This window comes from Brassica rapa, chromosome A03 (assembly GCF_000309985.2).
Source record: "Brassica rapa cultivar Chiifu-401-42 chromosome A03, CAAS_Brap_v3.01, whole genome shotgun sequence".
Taxonomy (NCBI): domain Eukaryota; kingdom Viridiplantae; phylum Streptophyta; class Magnoliopsida; order Brassicales; family Brassicaceae; genus Brassica; species Brassica rapa.
In genome coordinates this window covers 14,156,825-14,169,388 of record NC_024797.2, presented here as the reverse complement: position 1 = coordinate 14,169,388, position 12,564 = coordinate 14,156,825, and the positions used below count along the sequence as shown (strand labels likewise).

Here is a 12,564-nt window from a genome sequence, read left to right as displayed (position 1 = left end):
TAAGTTGAGAGTTTATTTCACTGAATTTTTAGTTGAGGGTTATTTTTACGATTCATCTTTAGTTGAGGGGTTTTATCACTAAAAGTCATCAAAATGTTATTAAATTATTTATTATCATTTATACATTGTTTTAGGATTTATAAGCCTTTAAAACTAATTTATAAATTTTAATACATTAATATATTATAAAATTAATTTATACATCTTAAATTAATAATTTTCAGCACTACTTACAACTTATTATAACTTTGAAATATTAAATTATTTGATATTTGACAATAGTGATATAAAAAAAATTTGTGTGTTTATATCATCATTGTCAAATATGAAATAATTTATAGTTTCTAAGTTATATTAAATCTTAAGTAGTGTCGAGATAATTCATCCATGAAGTCAATCTTTTTATTTAGAGTATGACGCATTTTTTCTATTTTCATGATTTCTGTCATCCGGCTCATACTTCCCCCCCCCCCACCCTTCCAAAATAATGAATGATTATTTTTATTCTCATTGATTTCTGAATAACTACGTTATATTTTTATTTTATTGATCAATAATATATTTGAAACATAAAGTAATACAATAAATCAAGAACAATATAGGAAAATAGGAAAGTATGAGCTGGATGACGAAAATCATGAAAATAAGAAAATGTACGTCCTACTCCAAATAGAAAGATTGACTTCATGGATGAATTATCCTCGACACTACTTAAGACTTAATATAACTTAGAAACTTTCAATTATTTGATATTTGACAATGACGATATAAGCACACAATTTTTTTTATATCACTATTGCAAAATATCAAATAATTTAATATTTTGAAGTTATAATAAGTTGTAAGTCGTGTTGAAAATTATTAATTTAAGATGTAAAAAATAATTTTATAATAGATTAATGTATTAAAAATATAAATTAGTTTTAAAGGCTTACAAATCAATCTAAAACAATGTATAAATGATAATAAATAACTTAAAACCCCTTTAATGATTTTTAGTGATAAAACGCCTCAACTATTTTTGAATCGTAAAAAAAACCCTCAACTAAGTTTTCAACATTATAAACCCTCAACTTATAAACCGTTAACATATGTCACCCTCCGTCACGGTTTTTTAGACGGAGGGTAATATATGTTAACAGAATTAAAGTTGAGGGTTTATTTCACAGAATTTTTAGTTGAGGGTTTTTTTTACGATCCATCTTTAGTTGAGGGGTTTAATTACTAAAAACCCTTTCTTTAACTGGACGAAATAATGAAACATCAAAACTATTATATTTCCCTAATTTTTACGACGATCGCCATCAGAATATTGAGAAAGAAAGTTTATCGAGGTTTGTAGACAGATCCTTGCGAGGCTCCAGTTCTAGACTATTTGCATTTCAAGCTTTCTTAAGAGACTAGTGCTGTGGATATTGGAGTATGGCCTAGAACCGTAGCTATAGACGCCATGTCCGCGAGCTGGTTATCGAGATCGATAGATCTTCTTGTACAGATCCAGCCATTAATTATTCCTAGGAGCTTGTTAATAAGTACAAGAAGGCTAATGTGAGGAATAGATTGAAGGTTGTAGCAAGAGGCGAGAAGGAGGTTTCATATTCAAAAAGGGAGGGAAAACGAGTATTGGCTGACGTGGAGAGTCCGTTGGAGTAAAGACACTTTACGATAATGAGTTGTGATATAAATAAGAGTTGTTGAGTATTTTTAGCTTTCATGCTTGATTCTGGTTGTATGTCTGTTGACGAGATGAGTCACAGAGAGATCGCTATGAGATAGTGAATTTCCTTTGTAATCAAGTACTTCGTTTATTGATAATATACAAGAGAGATTGTGAGTTACAGAGTAAGAGAGTACTTAAATCTATCACTTGTACACCGTATCCAGAATCTTTGTGACGTTGAAACTCAACAACATGGTTCTTGTTGATGTTGCTTCCCCCGTGTCTTTCTCATCTCTCAAGAAATTGTGTCTTGATTACATCATATACCCAGCTGGTGATGAATCTGTCAACATGCTAATTGTCCCTTTCTTGAAGACTTGTTTGTGAATCGATGTCCTGATGACAACGTTACCGTTTTCACCGTGAGAGTGCCTTCTCTAAAGATTTTATATATGCGTGATCACAAAGATAGCTACGATGGAGAGGCGTTTGTGATAGATGCTCCTTCTTTGGAGACGTTGACTATTGATGATTCTTCCGGGGTTTGTGTCGTTAAGAATGAAACGCCTAACATTGTAACGACAGATTTTGACTTTTACGATAGTCGTTCTTGGAAGATTCTGAGTTCTATAACTTCAGTCAGGGATCTCTGTTTATGTTTATCATTCTCAAAGGTATTTACTCTTTACTCTTCTTTTCAGAATTAGTAATGGAACAAAGACTAAACGAATCTTTCTTCCACCATGGACTTGCAGAATGCATATCCTAGTGGTTATGTCTTCCACCGTCTGGTAAATTTTAAGCTATGCAGATGTTAGACACAGTGGTTGAACCTATTTATGTGTGTGCTCAGAGCTTCACCTAAATCACGATCTCTCCAACTTTACCAGGTATATGTAAATTTCAACCCAATTCATTTTGTCTCTTTGGCCTGATTGTTTTTAAATTTCACATGCGTCTCTTGTACTGCTTATCTCAGAAACAGGGCTATCAGGCTGATCAACCGAATCCCATCTGGAGTGAACTGAGCTTAGTTCCCGAATGTTTGTTAACAAGTCTAGAAACTGTGGAATGGACAAACTATGAAGGAACAAAAGAAGAGAAACAAGTGGTGGAATTATCTTAAGAAACGGTCGCTGTCTAACAAAGGTGACGATCTCCTCTAAACCCACTGACCCCTAGGAGAAACTTGAGATGATTAAGGAGTTGGCATTGTCGTTCAGGCGTTCACCTATCTGCCAGCTTGTGCTCGACTGAAGCCACTGTCAGACATGTTAAGTAACACTGTCTTTGGTCTGAATCTTAGATAAGCTATTTTAATGTTTTATGCTTCTCTCGCATAAGTAGAAGAAACAATGGATATTCAATATACCTAAGTGTGATAAACAAATCGATTGTTGACTCAAAAAATAACCAAACCGACTAGATATAAATATTCAAAATCATATGTCTAATTAATTAAAATAATATAATATTATTAATATAAATTATATATATAAATTATAAATTGATTTAAAACTAAAACTAAAACTAAATATCTATTAATTATAATATATTAGTATTTAAAATATTTATATCCGTGCATGAACACTGAATAATCACCTAGTAAACACATATTTTTGATGTGGCTTTGTATATCTAGTAAACACTGATCTAACCACGCCGCTCTTCCCTCCTCTCCCTGATTCTGCTCTGTTGCTTTCCATGGCTATGATGGTGACTACTCTTCCGTGGTGTCTCCGGCCCCCTCCAGATCCGCCGCCGTTGCCGTTCCTTGGCTTGATGCAGCACTGCTCCTCCTCCTTGAAGATAATGGTGACAGCTCTTCCTCCTCCGTCACAGCCCATGTCTCCTCCAGATCCGCCGCCGAACAAGCACTCTCCAGCTGAAACTCTTTCTCCCGTCAAGCAAGCAGAACCTCCAGACCCACCAGACGCCTCCGTCAGCGTCGTTCCTCTTCGAATCTTCGTTACTTCCTCCAGATTTTCTCCACAAGCTACTCAAATCCTAGACTTGATGTTTAATCTTTCAAGGGTGTCAAGTAACCTCAGTGATGGTGATGCTGCTCTTGTGGTCACTGGTGACACTATCCTTGTCTACTGGCATTCTTTTTCTGTGTTATACAGGTTGTCTCTTTGTCAGTGTTCTTTTCCTGTGGTATACATGTCGTATCTTTGTCAGCTCGGAAATGGGTCTTCTAACAGCTCTTGTTCAAGCTTTATGTTTATGCATTCGCTAATAGACGTCCAGGTTCACCTTAGTTCCTTACTCTCTGGTTATCCCTATTCTTTTGAATGGGATGCAATGCTAGATGTGTGGGTGATTCGAGCTTTAGTTGGTATTGTACTGATAGACTCTGTGTCTCTTGGCTGTTTCTACTCTGCTATAGAGGGTTCGCTGCCTATTGCTTCTTGGTTTCAGATCTGTCTAACTTCTTCCAGAGAGGAATACTTAATGTTGATTTGCAGATCTTCAGCTAGACTGGAAGATTCCTCAACAGATGGTTCACTCTCTGTACTGTTCAAAGGCTCAACATCTTGGTGTCACATCGCCTCTGCTATTCCTAGTGTTGTCGAGATACGAAGACGTCTCTGCAATGTGGATGCAGCTTGGGATGCCAAGGCTAGGAACTGTGACATTGGAGTCATCCTCTCGGGGGAGAATACCATCACCCTACCAAACCTCTGCGAGTCTCGCAATCATGTATCATCAGCACTCATGGCTGAAGCCATTGCTGTCTGTCTTGCGGTAGCTACTGCCGTCTACTCAAACATCCGATCCCTGGCAGTTCTCTCTGATTCTCTATCATTCATCAAGCTATTGAAGAATGGTGGATCTCAGCCGGAACTTTTCGGTATCATGTTTGATATCTATCACTACTTGTCTTATTTTGATGTTATATCTTGTACTTTCATTTCTCAAAACTTTAATGGAGAGGCTGATCCAGTGGCAAAATCAGCTTTCTCTTTGGTTGTAACCATTCCCCTAGTTGGGGTGTAAACTCTTCTAAAGTAATGCATGTTGGTTGATCAAAAAAAAAAAAAGCTATGATATGTAGCCATATCAAGAAAATTTGGATGTGGCTTTGTATAGCTCTCATGAATGGATATAAAGCACATAGTTTATAATAGTCAAATATAAACACTTACTAATGTAGTATAGAAATTTGTCTATATGCAATATAATTAGGGACCCACATATCATTAAGAAGAAAATTTATTCGTTATGATATCTACATTTATCCATATTGCTTAGCGTATTGTTATTCAGTGCCTCTATGATTACACTTAAGCTAGAGAAGAATGTTGGACATTTAAGTGAGCTGTTAAAAATTCTAATGTTAAGTCGTTACAAATTATTGAATTTATGGTTAATTTGATTAACTATCACATTTTGATTAACGATTGGATGATTAACTATTATATGTCGGATAATCATTATAAACTTTTATTTTTATAGAACTTTTAGTGTGCATTAACAAAACGCTCTGTGGAAAAGAGAGAGAAATTTACTATAGCAAATGATCATGAAGTATCTTTGCGTCAATACTAAAACTTTATTTGTATATAGTTTGTATATTAATCTAAAACAAGAAAAACTTTGTAATCTCTTTTATATACAAAATTTTGTGTAATTCAAAATCTAATAAAAGTCAAAATACTCTTTAGGAAAAATGTTATTGTACATGGTCCATTCATTATCCAAGTTATGAATTTCATCACGATCCCGCGACACAGATTTGATACCTAACAATTCCAGATTATAAAATAAAAGCATATACAAAATGGTAAAGCTTTCCCATTGTTTCGATGGATTGCCTACTAATAAAACAGTTGAAGTTATAAGGTTTAATGCTAGACCCATAATTTTCTATTTTGAGGGAAATGTTTGTTCATATTGTAGAACCTTCACGAGGAGAATCACTAAAAACTGAAAAGAGATTGGATTTCTTCTAGAGATTTTCCTCTAGTCTCTGGAACAAGCTTAGCTATGAACACAAATCCAATGCCAGTCACTGTGGTAAACATCAGAAATGTTCCTGCAGTTTAATAAACTTACAACTTAATAGCTATTTTATTTTCAAAATCTAATAGTTGTTACAATATCGTTTATTTTTATCTTAAATAACATAATATTAAAAGATTACCTGTGGTACTCCACTGAAACAAGAAACTGAAGGAATAAGCAACGAGCCATGAGCTTATAGAGCTGGCCAAGCCACACATTGTTCCCGCTGCCCCCTTCACATCTACTGGATAAATCTATAACATATAATATTAGAAAATGAATTATAATAAACTTAACGTTTACATGTTATAAAAACACTTTTAATAATATAACCTCTGATGCTATGATCGATGGTATTGATCCCATGCCTAATCCATATGATCCAAAGTACAACTATTTCAATAAAGACGCAAATCATAGTTATGACCGCAGAATTTTGAATATATCATATACTATATATTAAAACTAGCTAGGAGAATAGGCTATAATCTTTTTATAAATCAACAAAATAGTTTAATTCTAAAACTAAAACTTCAAAATCTTAAACAAAACCCTAAGTCGTGAAATTAAACACTAACTCCTAAATCTAAATCTATATGTAACTCTAAAGCTCAAACAAAACTTGGAGACTTTTTGTCAATAAAACTGTTTATTTTTATTTTAGTTAAAATGATTCGATTTATTTCCTTATAACTTTTTTTTTTATCTTATTTATTAGTTACCGTGACACTAATCAGAGCCAATATAGGTGTTCCTGTTTCCCAGCAATGGTTCTCCTGCGCAATAAGAGAATCCGTTTTGAAACAACAACCAAAAATGGGTTAGTAAAGTAGATGTAATAGTAAGCATGCCTTCAAGAAGAATGAAATGGCTGTGGCAAGACAACCCAAGAACATTCCAGCTTGAGAAACCTAGAAAATCACTCAAAAACTTCACCTTATAGTTTCTTTAAACCGAAGAAACTAACCTATCACCTATAGTTATATACATTTACGCTAAAGAGTTTTAAATTCTATTTTACCAGTAGGAGTGAACGTCTTCCGGATACATCCACAAGCACAGTACCTAAAATGCCTGCAAGCATCTACAAGAGTGTGTATATAATGATCAGTAAAAGCATATATACCGTATATATAATATATATATTCGAAAGGACTTAGGAATTCTAAACAAGGTCACTCGAAATCGGTAAAACCTGAACTATAGATGTCGATATGAATCCAACATCACTCGATACACCTGATCCTCATAATTATCGGCAATTATCGTCAAGGAAATAAATATATAAAAATCAAGATTTTATTGAAGAAGAAGAGTTATGTTACCGGTAGATATGAAAATGGACTCAGTGTAAAAAGAATAACCACTAAGACCTCCAAGTTGAGGCAAAGCTATAAGAACAACTCCAATCTGTGTAAACCAAACGGGTTATTAAATCAAGAAGAAGAAGAAGAACAACAACAATAAGAAGAAGAAGAAGAAGAATTACAGTAAGTGAGAACGCATATTTTCGCTGAAACAACTTGAGGAAACCGCGATCATCTCCTTGTTGTTTAACATGTTCTGTATATGCCTGATGATCATCAAAATATTGTGCAGTAAAAAATATATACATTGATCATATGATTATTCATGCATATAGATGCTTACTAATATCTCTCCTGCTTCATCTGATACATCAGAATTTTCTCCTCGCAATCTTGACAAAATCTCTTCAACCTCCTTCTCTCTCCCAACTTTAGCCTACAGAACATATTTTCAAGGTTATTTTGTCCAGTATAAATGACATTCAACATAAACATTAATTTAATGTTTTCTTTTGGAAGTAGTACCAATAATCTAACATGTAAACAAACATAAGCATAAATGAAAAGAATAACTAAATGCGTACTAGCCATCTAGGAGACTCGGGGATGAAGAAAAGAAGAGGCAGAATCATAAGAGAAGGTATAGAACCTGTCCAAAGCCAAAAGGCAAAACCGTCAGTACAATTATTATGTTTTGGTCCACAAAGGGAAAAAGAGAAAGTTCGATTGTTTTTACATTTGATGAGAAGTGATCTCATTTACATACCCAAAATGGCTAGATTGCGCCAAGCAACGACTGTTCCAAGTGCATAAACGACGGATATACCAACGCCCGTAAATAACTGCAGAAGGTATAAGAAAATTGTGTCGGAGGAACACTAATTAATTTTTTTTTTAATATATCCAAATGGGGAACACTACATTCTTATACTTTTCAAGATATTGGTTTTCTTGATTTACCTGCGACATGGAACAAGCAGCTCCTCGCAATTTTCTTGGTGCTATTTCGGTAATGTAAACTGGTCCCTATGATTGATAAATAGCTATCAGATTATATGATTTATCACAAAAGATCTCATACCAAAACAACATAAAACACTTTTGAGAAAATAAATAAAAAGAACCTAAAATACATATATCCAAATATTTAATCTTATTATGAATAAATTCAATTTCAATTCTTAAAAGTTCATAGAACATTTTGAATATACCAAATCGGAAAATCTCTAAAACAAACCCTTACATTTTGCAACCAAAATATGAAAATATATATAAAATTAGTACATTAAGTAAAAATGAAATCAGTTTGACAAAAAAAAAAAAGTAAAAATGAAATCAGATAGAAAGTGGTTAAGCATCTATACATACCAAATATGCGCTAATTCCGATCGAGATCCCTTGCAACAACCTTCCCAGATCGAGCAGCCAAACAGCCTTTTCTCAAAATATCAAAGAACAAAATAGTGATAAGATATATGACATAATTAAAATCATTTATCGACTTGACAGAGAGCTTCTCATTTATTGGAACTGAACGTAAAATAAAGAAGAAACTCAAAAATAGGAAAAAACCTTGGCAAATGCAATAGCAAACCAGCCGATTACGAAAAGAATGTTAGTGATCCATATAGTCTGGTTCAAAAAAGAATCGCAAAAGGTTCATATTCAAAAAATGTCTATGATCAAATTCAGTTTCTTATAAGTTAATTAAATAATGAAAACAAATTTGTAAAAAAGAACTAATTATTTGTTGTCAAGTGGTTACTTACGTAGACACGACCAACCAAATCTGTTAATTTCCCACAGATTAATGCTCCAAGAATTAATCCCACAGTCAATATCGATCCAAAAAGTGAGTACTGAGAACAAATGGACAAAATAATAGTTGAAAACTAGATGAACCAAAATCAACCAGAAAGATAAAATAAACCAAAATTGACAAGATTGAACTTGCATCAGCTATGGAGAGATTCAAGTCTTTCATGATACTGGACTGTGTAGGAGCCGAATATCCTATCTGTAATCAGTAAATTTAGTTATTATGACATGCAAAAATCCAAAAATTAATTGAAATTGAAGAATAAAAAACAATCAAGATGAAGAAGAACTCACGATGCATCCAAAGGCAAAGGCGCCGCAAGAACCGACAGTGAAGGCAAGAATGAAAGCTCTAGTGGAAGCATTTGATATTTCAGACAGAAGTGAAGTAGATGATTCAGAAGGAGAAGATAATAATGAAACTTCTTCGGCCATTTTTTCCAATACTGATATTATCAATAAGATTACACTAGTCTTGATTTTTTTTCAGGGTAGAATAAGTCTTTAGCGAATATTTAAACTTACAGATTCGATGTGAGTTTGGATGATCGTTGGTCTCGTGAAGCAAGAAATGCGGAACTGAAACACACAAATCGTGTTTCCTTTTATGTTTCTGTTTCATGTACACATTTTTTAAAATAATCATTTAGTTAAGAAATTTGAGAAGGTCAATTTTTTTTTTGGAGGAATTGGCATGGAAAATACAGTAACTTATCCAACTGACATTATATTAAAAACACAAAATACATTTTAAAAATTTCAATAATCTCTTTGTTCTAATAAAAAAAAATCAAAGTGTTTTAGAGTACACCCTAAACAGAAGTTTCATATGCACATATAAATGCTAACATAACGCTTTACTGTGTACACATGTAGCCCAACGAATGTCAGATGCAAAGTTCCGCACCTCATTGAAGACGAGAGTAAGGGCCTCCAAGGCCATTTCTGTCCACCGCCCTTCTCACGGAACCGTAGTGGACGTTACCGCTCATACAGCTCCCAGCCAGCAAGCAGTTAGCCTTCCTCTACAAGAAATGGAAATGTGGATGAATCGAATGAAATTGTCGTCTACCCTCATCTCCCCTGACCCGCCAGATCCATTCTATCCTTTATCCCCCAACCACTTCCCTCCTCTCTCGCCTTCCCTTCCCAAACTCCCTCGATCCAGATTTGTTTCCAAACCCCTTATCCTCTCATTTCAACCCGAAATTATCAGCATAAGAAGTTCTAGCTGAAGCTCCACTAAGAAACTGTGAGGTCTCAATTGAGAATCATAATATTGTAACTGTTGTTCTTTTGTCGGGAGTTCCAACTACTGGTCTCTTCTTGGGAGACTCGACTACAGGTCCTTTCTCGGGTGACTCAGCTACTGTTCCTTCTCCGAAAATTACTACTTACGAATGAGTGGCCCCTCCTAGTCAGTCATCTCCTTCACTCATTGGGCCAGCCATCTCAACTGAAAACAAAACTAATCATTTTCCTTCCTATCAAGATATCACAAAATCCTAGCTAGAAAGAGGACCTCCCCACTTATCTCAAATAAAGCCCTAAACCAAACCCCTCCCCCCCCTTTTGAAGCCTTTACCCTCCGTTATCACTACTACTCCTATTGTTTCTACTGGCCCTGCTCTGAAATATACTGCTCCTACTGACACTTCTGCGGGTCCATCTAACCTTACTCTAGCAGAAAAACTTAGAGTGAAGAAAGATAAAACCTTGACAAGGCTTGCTCACGATAACAATTGCATGAAGACCTCGTGTTGTTATTCCAGATTCTGTGTTTCAAAAAGGTGCCCAGCTTCACAAGGACTTCATTATTTGTTATTTCAACTGAAAGGCGCCTCCTTTCAATCACATATAAAGCGTGATTTACCACATGTGGGGTAAAAGCAGAAGACTGGAGATTCACAACAATCCTCTTAACAGATCTGGTATTGTCTGTATTTCAAGCGAGTTCATGAGCAGAAAATTCTTGACAAGTGCATCTGGTATGTGGGAGACTCAATGTTTCACACAGCTCAATGTTCGTCTGCCCACTCGTCAGCTACGCCTCCTCTGAAAGCGATTAAAAGCAATTACTAATATTATTTTATTATTATTTGTATATTTGATGTAACAAAAAAATTTAAACCATTATGAAAAACATTTTCAATATGAGATTTTCTTCAACAAATTTGAAAACTAATATATTAAGTTCTCAATACATTTCAGTGCTTAAAATTAACATATTTATGTATTTTTTATATGGTATATAGTTTAATTTAAATGATATATATATATATATATATATATATATATGTATGAATATTTACTAAAAGAGACTTTATATTCATGTGATTTTATGATCATTTATATCTTGTTATGACAACAAAAGTTAAACCTTTGATCACAAAAATTTTAATGTGGAATTTTAACTTTTTTAGTAATTTATAGTTGTTTTTAAAAGTTCAAAATATAACATATAAGAAAAATCTATTTTTTATTATATGATTAATGTGATTGTTTGATTGATTTAAATAATATAAAATTAAACAAAAATGAGAGAGAATACAAAAATTCTTGTCAAATCTTTATTATTCATAGTAATTAATTGTCATATACTATATGTTAATCATATTAGGTATTTCTGTTGTTTTTATTTAAGGAAAGTGAAGAATATTTTTTTATACACTACTAATTAGTTTGATAGTTAATTAAAAAAAATATAATATATGTTTTGATGAACCAACTTTTTTTTTCTAAGGATTCTAAAAATCATCCTAGTGATGACATGTTGCTACAAAAAAATGTTATAATGCTTCTCAATTAATATATAAGGGATGTTAATATTGTAAACATTGCTATTAAAACGTAAGGATAACATTTTATCAGATATAAGGTTACAAAATATTTGTGATAACATTTTATTAGATATAAGGTTACAAAATATTTGTTTGGTAGACCAATTACTTGAATCACAGTATACAGTGAAACTTCTATAAATTAATAATGTTGGAACTACACCAAAACTATAACTTTTTATTAATTTATAGAGAATTAATTTATTAATATACTAATTGAACCAAAAATTTAATTTAGAACTATAAAATTATATTATTTTATAGAAATTTTTAGTATATATTAATTTATAGAATATTAATTTAAAGACGTTATACTGTATATGGATGGATCGGGAAAAGAACACTCTTGTCTCTTAGGATTGAAGAACAAAGAAAAACATATGTATTCTTCATTTCTTTGGACTCAGAACTAGTGGCTTTAATTTGGAAAATAGAAACCACGCTCCAACATACAAATTTCCAGCACTTTTGAACAGACTTAAAGACATTGTATTAATGATCCAAGATTTAAAGCATGACCGAGATTCTCAAAATAGAAGTAGATTTGCTTCAGCGAAGATTTCTTGGCTAAAGATTTCTCACATACTGAAAGAGTAGAATCCGACATTAGATGGTTTAGCTAGAATAAATCATACTTTCATTGCAACTTAATTTTTGTTGGTTGTTCTACTCATGTATTGATTCCCACAGATCTCTAATTTGAGTAATAGAATATTTTTTTGATGGCAAAAAATATTTTATTTGATATATTAGTTAACAGCTTACATATAAAGATTGTTATATTGTTTTACTGATAAATTTGGTAGTTGCCCGCACACATGTGCGTATATAAATATTTTATGTTAAAAATAAATTAATTATAATATTGAATTAAATAAATTTTGATATATACTTTGAAAACGTGGAATTGTTTATTGAGTCACACACAATT

At 33.0% G+C, this 12,564-nt stretch overlaps 1 protein-coding gene across 9 annotated transcripts; it reads right to left on the bottom strand.

Moving 5' to 3' along the window:
- Nucleotides 1-5,448: 5,448 nt before the first annotated feature.
- Nucleotides 5,449-9,283, bottom strand: LOC103858673 (sugar transporter ERD6-like 15). Of its 9 annotated transcripts, XM_009136070.3 has the most exons (18): nucleotides 9,088-9,283; nucleotides 8,930-8,992; nucleotides 8,745-8,834; nucleotides 8,548-8,607; nucleotides 8,344-8,409; nucleotides 7,936-8,001; nucleotides 7,742-7,817; nucleotides 7,560-7,624; nucleotides 7,319-7,411; nucleotides 7,158-7,241; nucleotides 6,994-7,078; nucleotides 6,864-6,907; nucleotides 6,690-6,752; nucleotides 6,520-6,579; nucleotides 6,391-6,444; nucleotides 6,002-6,061; nucleotides 5,808-5,922; nucleotides 5,449-5,699 (listed from the first exon to the last, which is right to left on the bottom strand). In XM_009136070.3, the coding sequence occupies exons 1-18, from the start codon at nucleotides 9,226-9,228 to the stop codon at nucleotides 5,584-5,586; spliced, it is 1,401 nt and encodes a 466-aa protein (XP_009134318.1). In that variant the 5' UTR covers nucleotides 9,229-9,283; the 3' UTR covers nucleotides 5,449-5,583. The 9 variants fall into 9 exon arrangements, 7 of the variants coding, with proteins under 7 accessions (XP_009134318.1, XP_033142058.1, XP_033142057.1 ...); XM_033286167.1 differs by lacking the exon at nucleotides 6,002-6,061; XM_033286166.1 differs by lacking the exon at nucleotides 6,520-6,579.
- Between the last annotated feature and the right edge of the window lie 3,281 nt (nucleotides 9,284-12,564).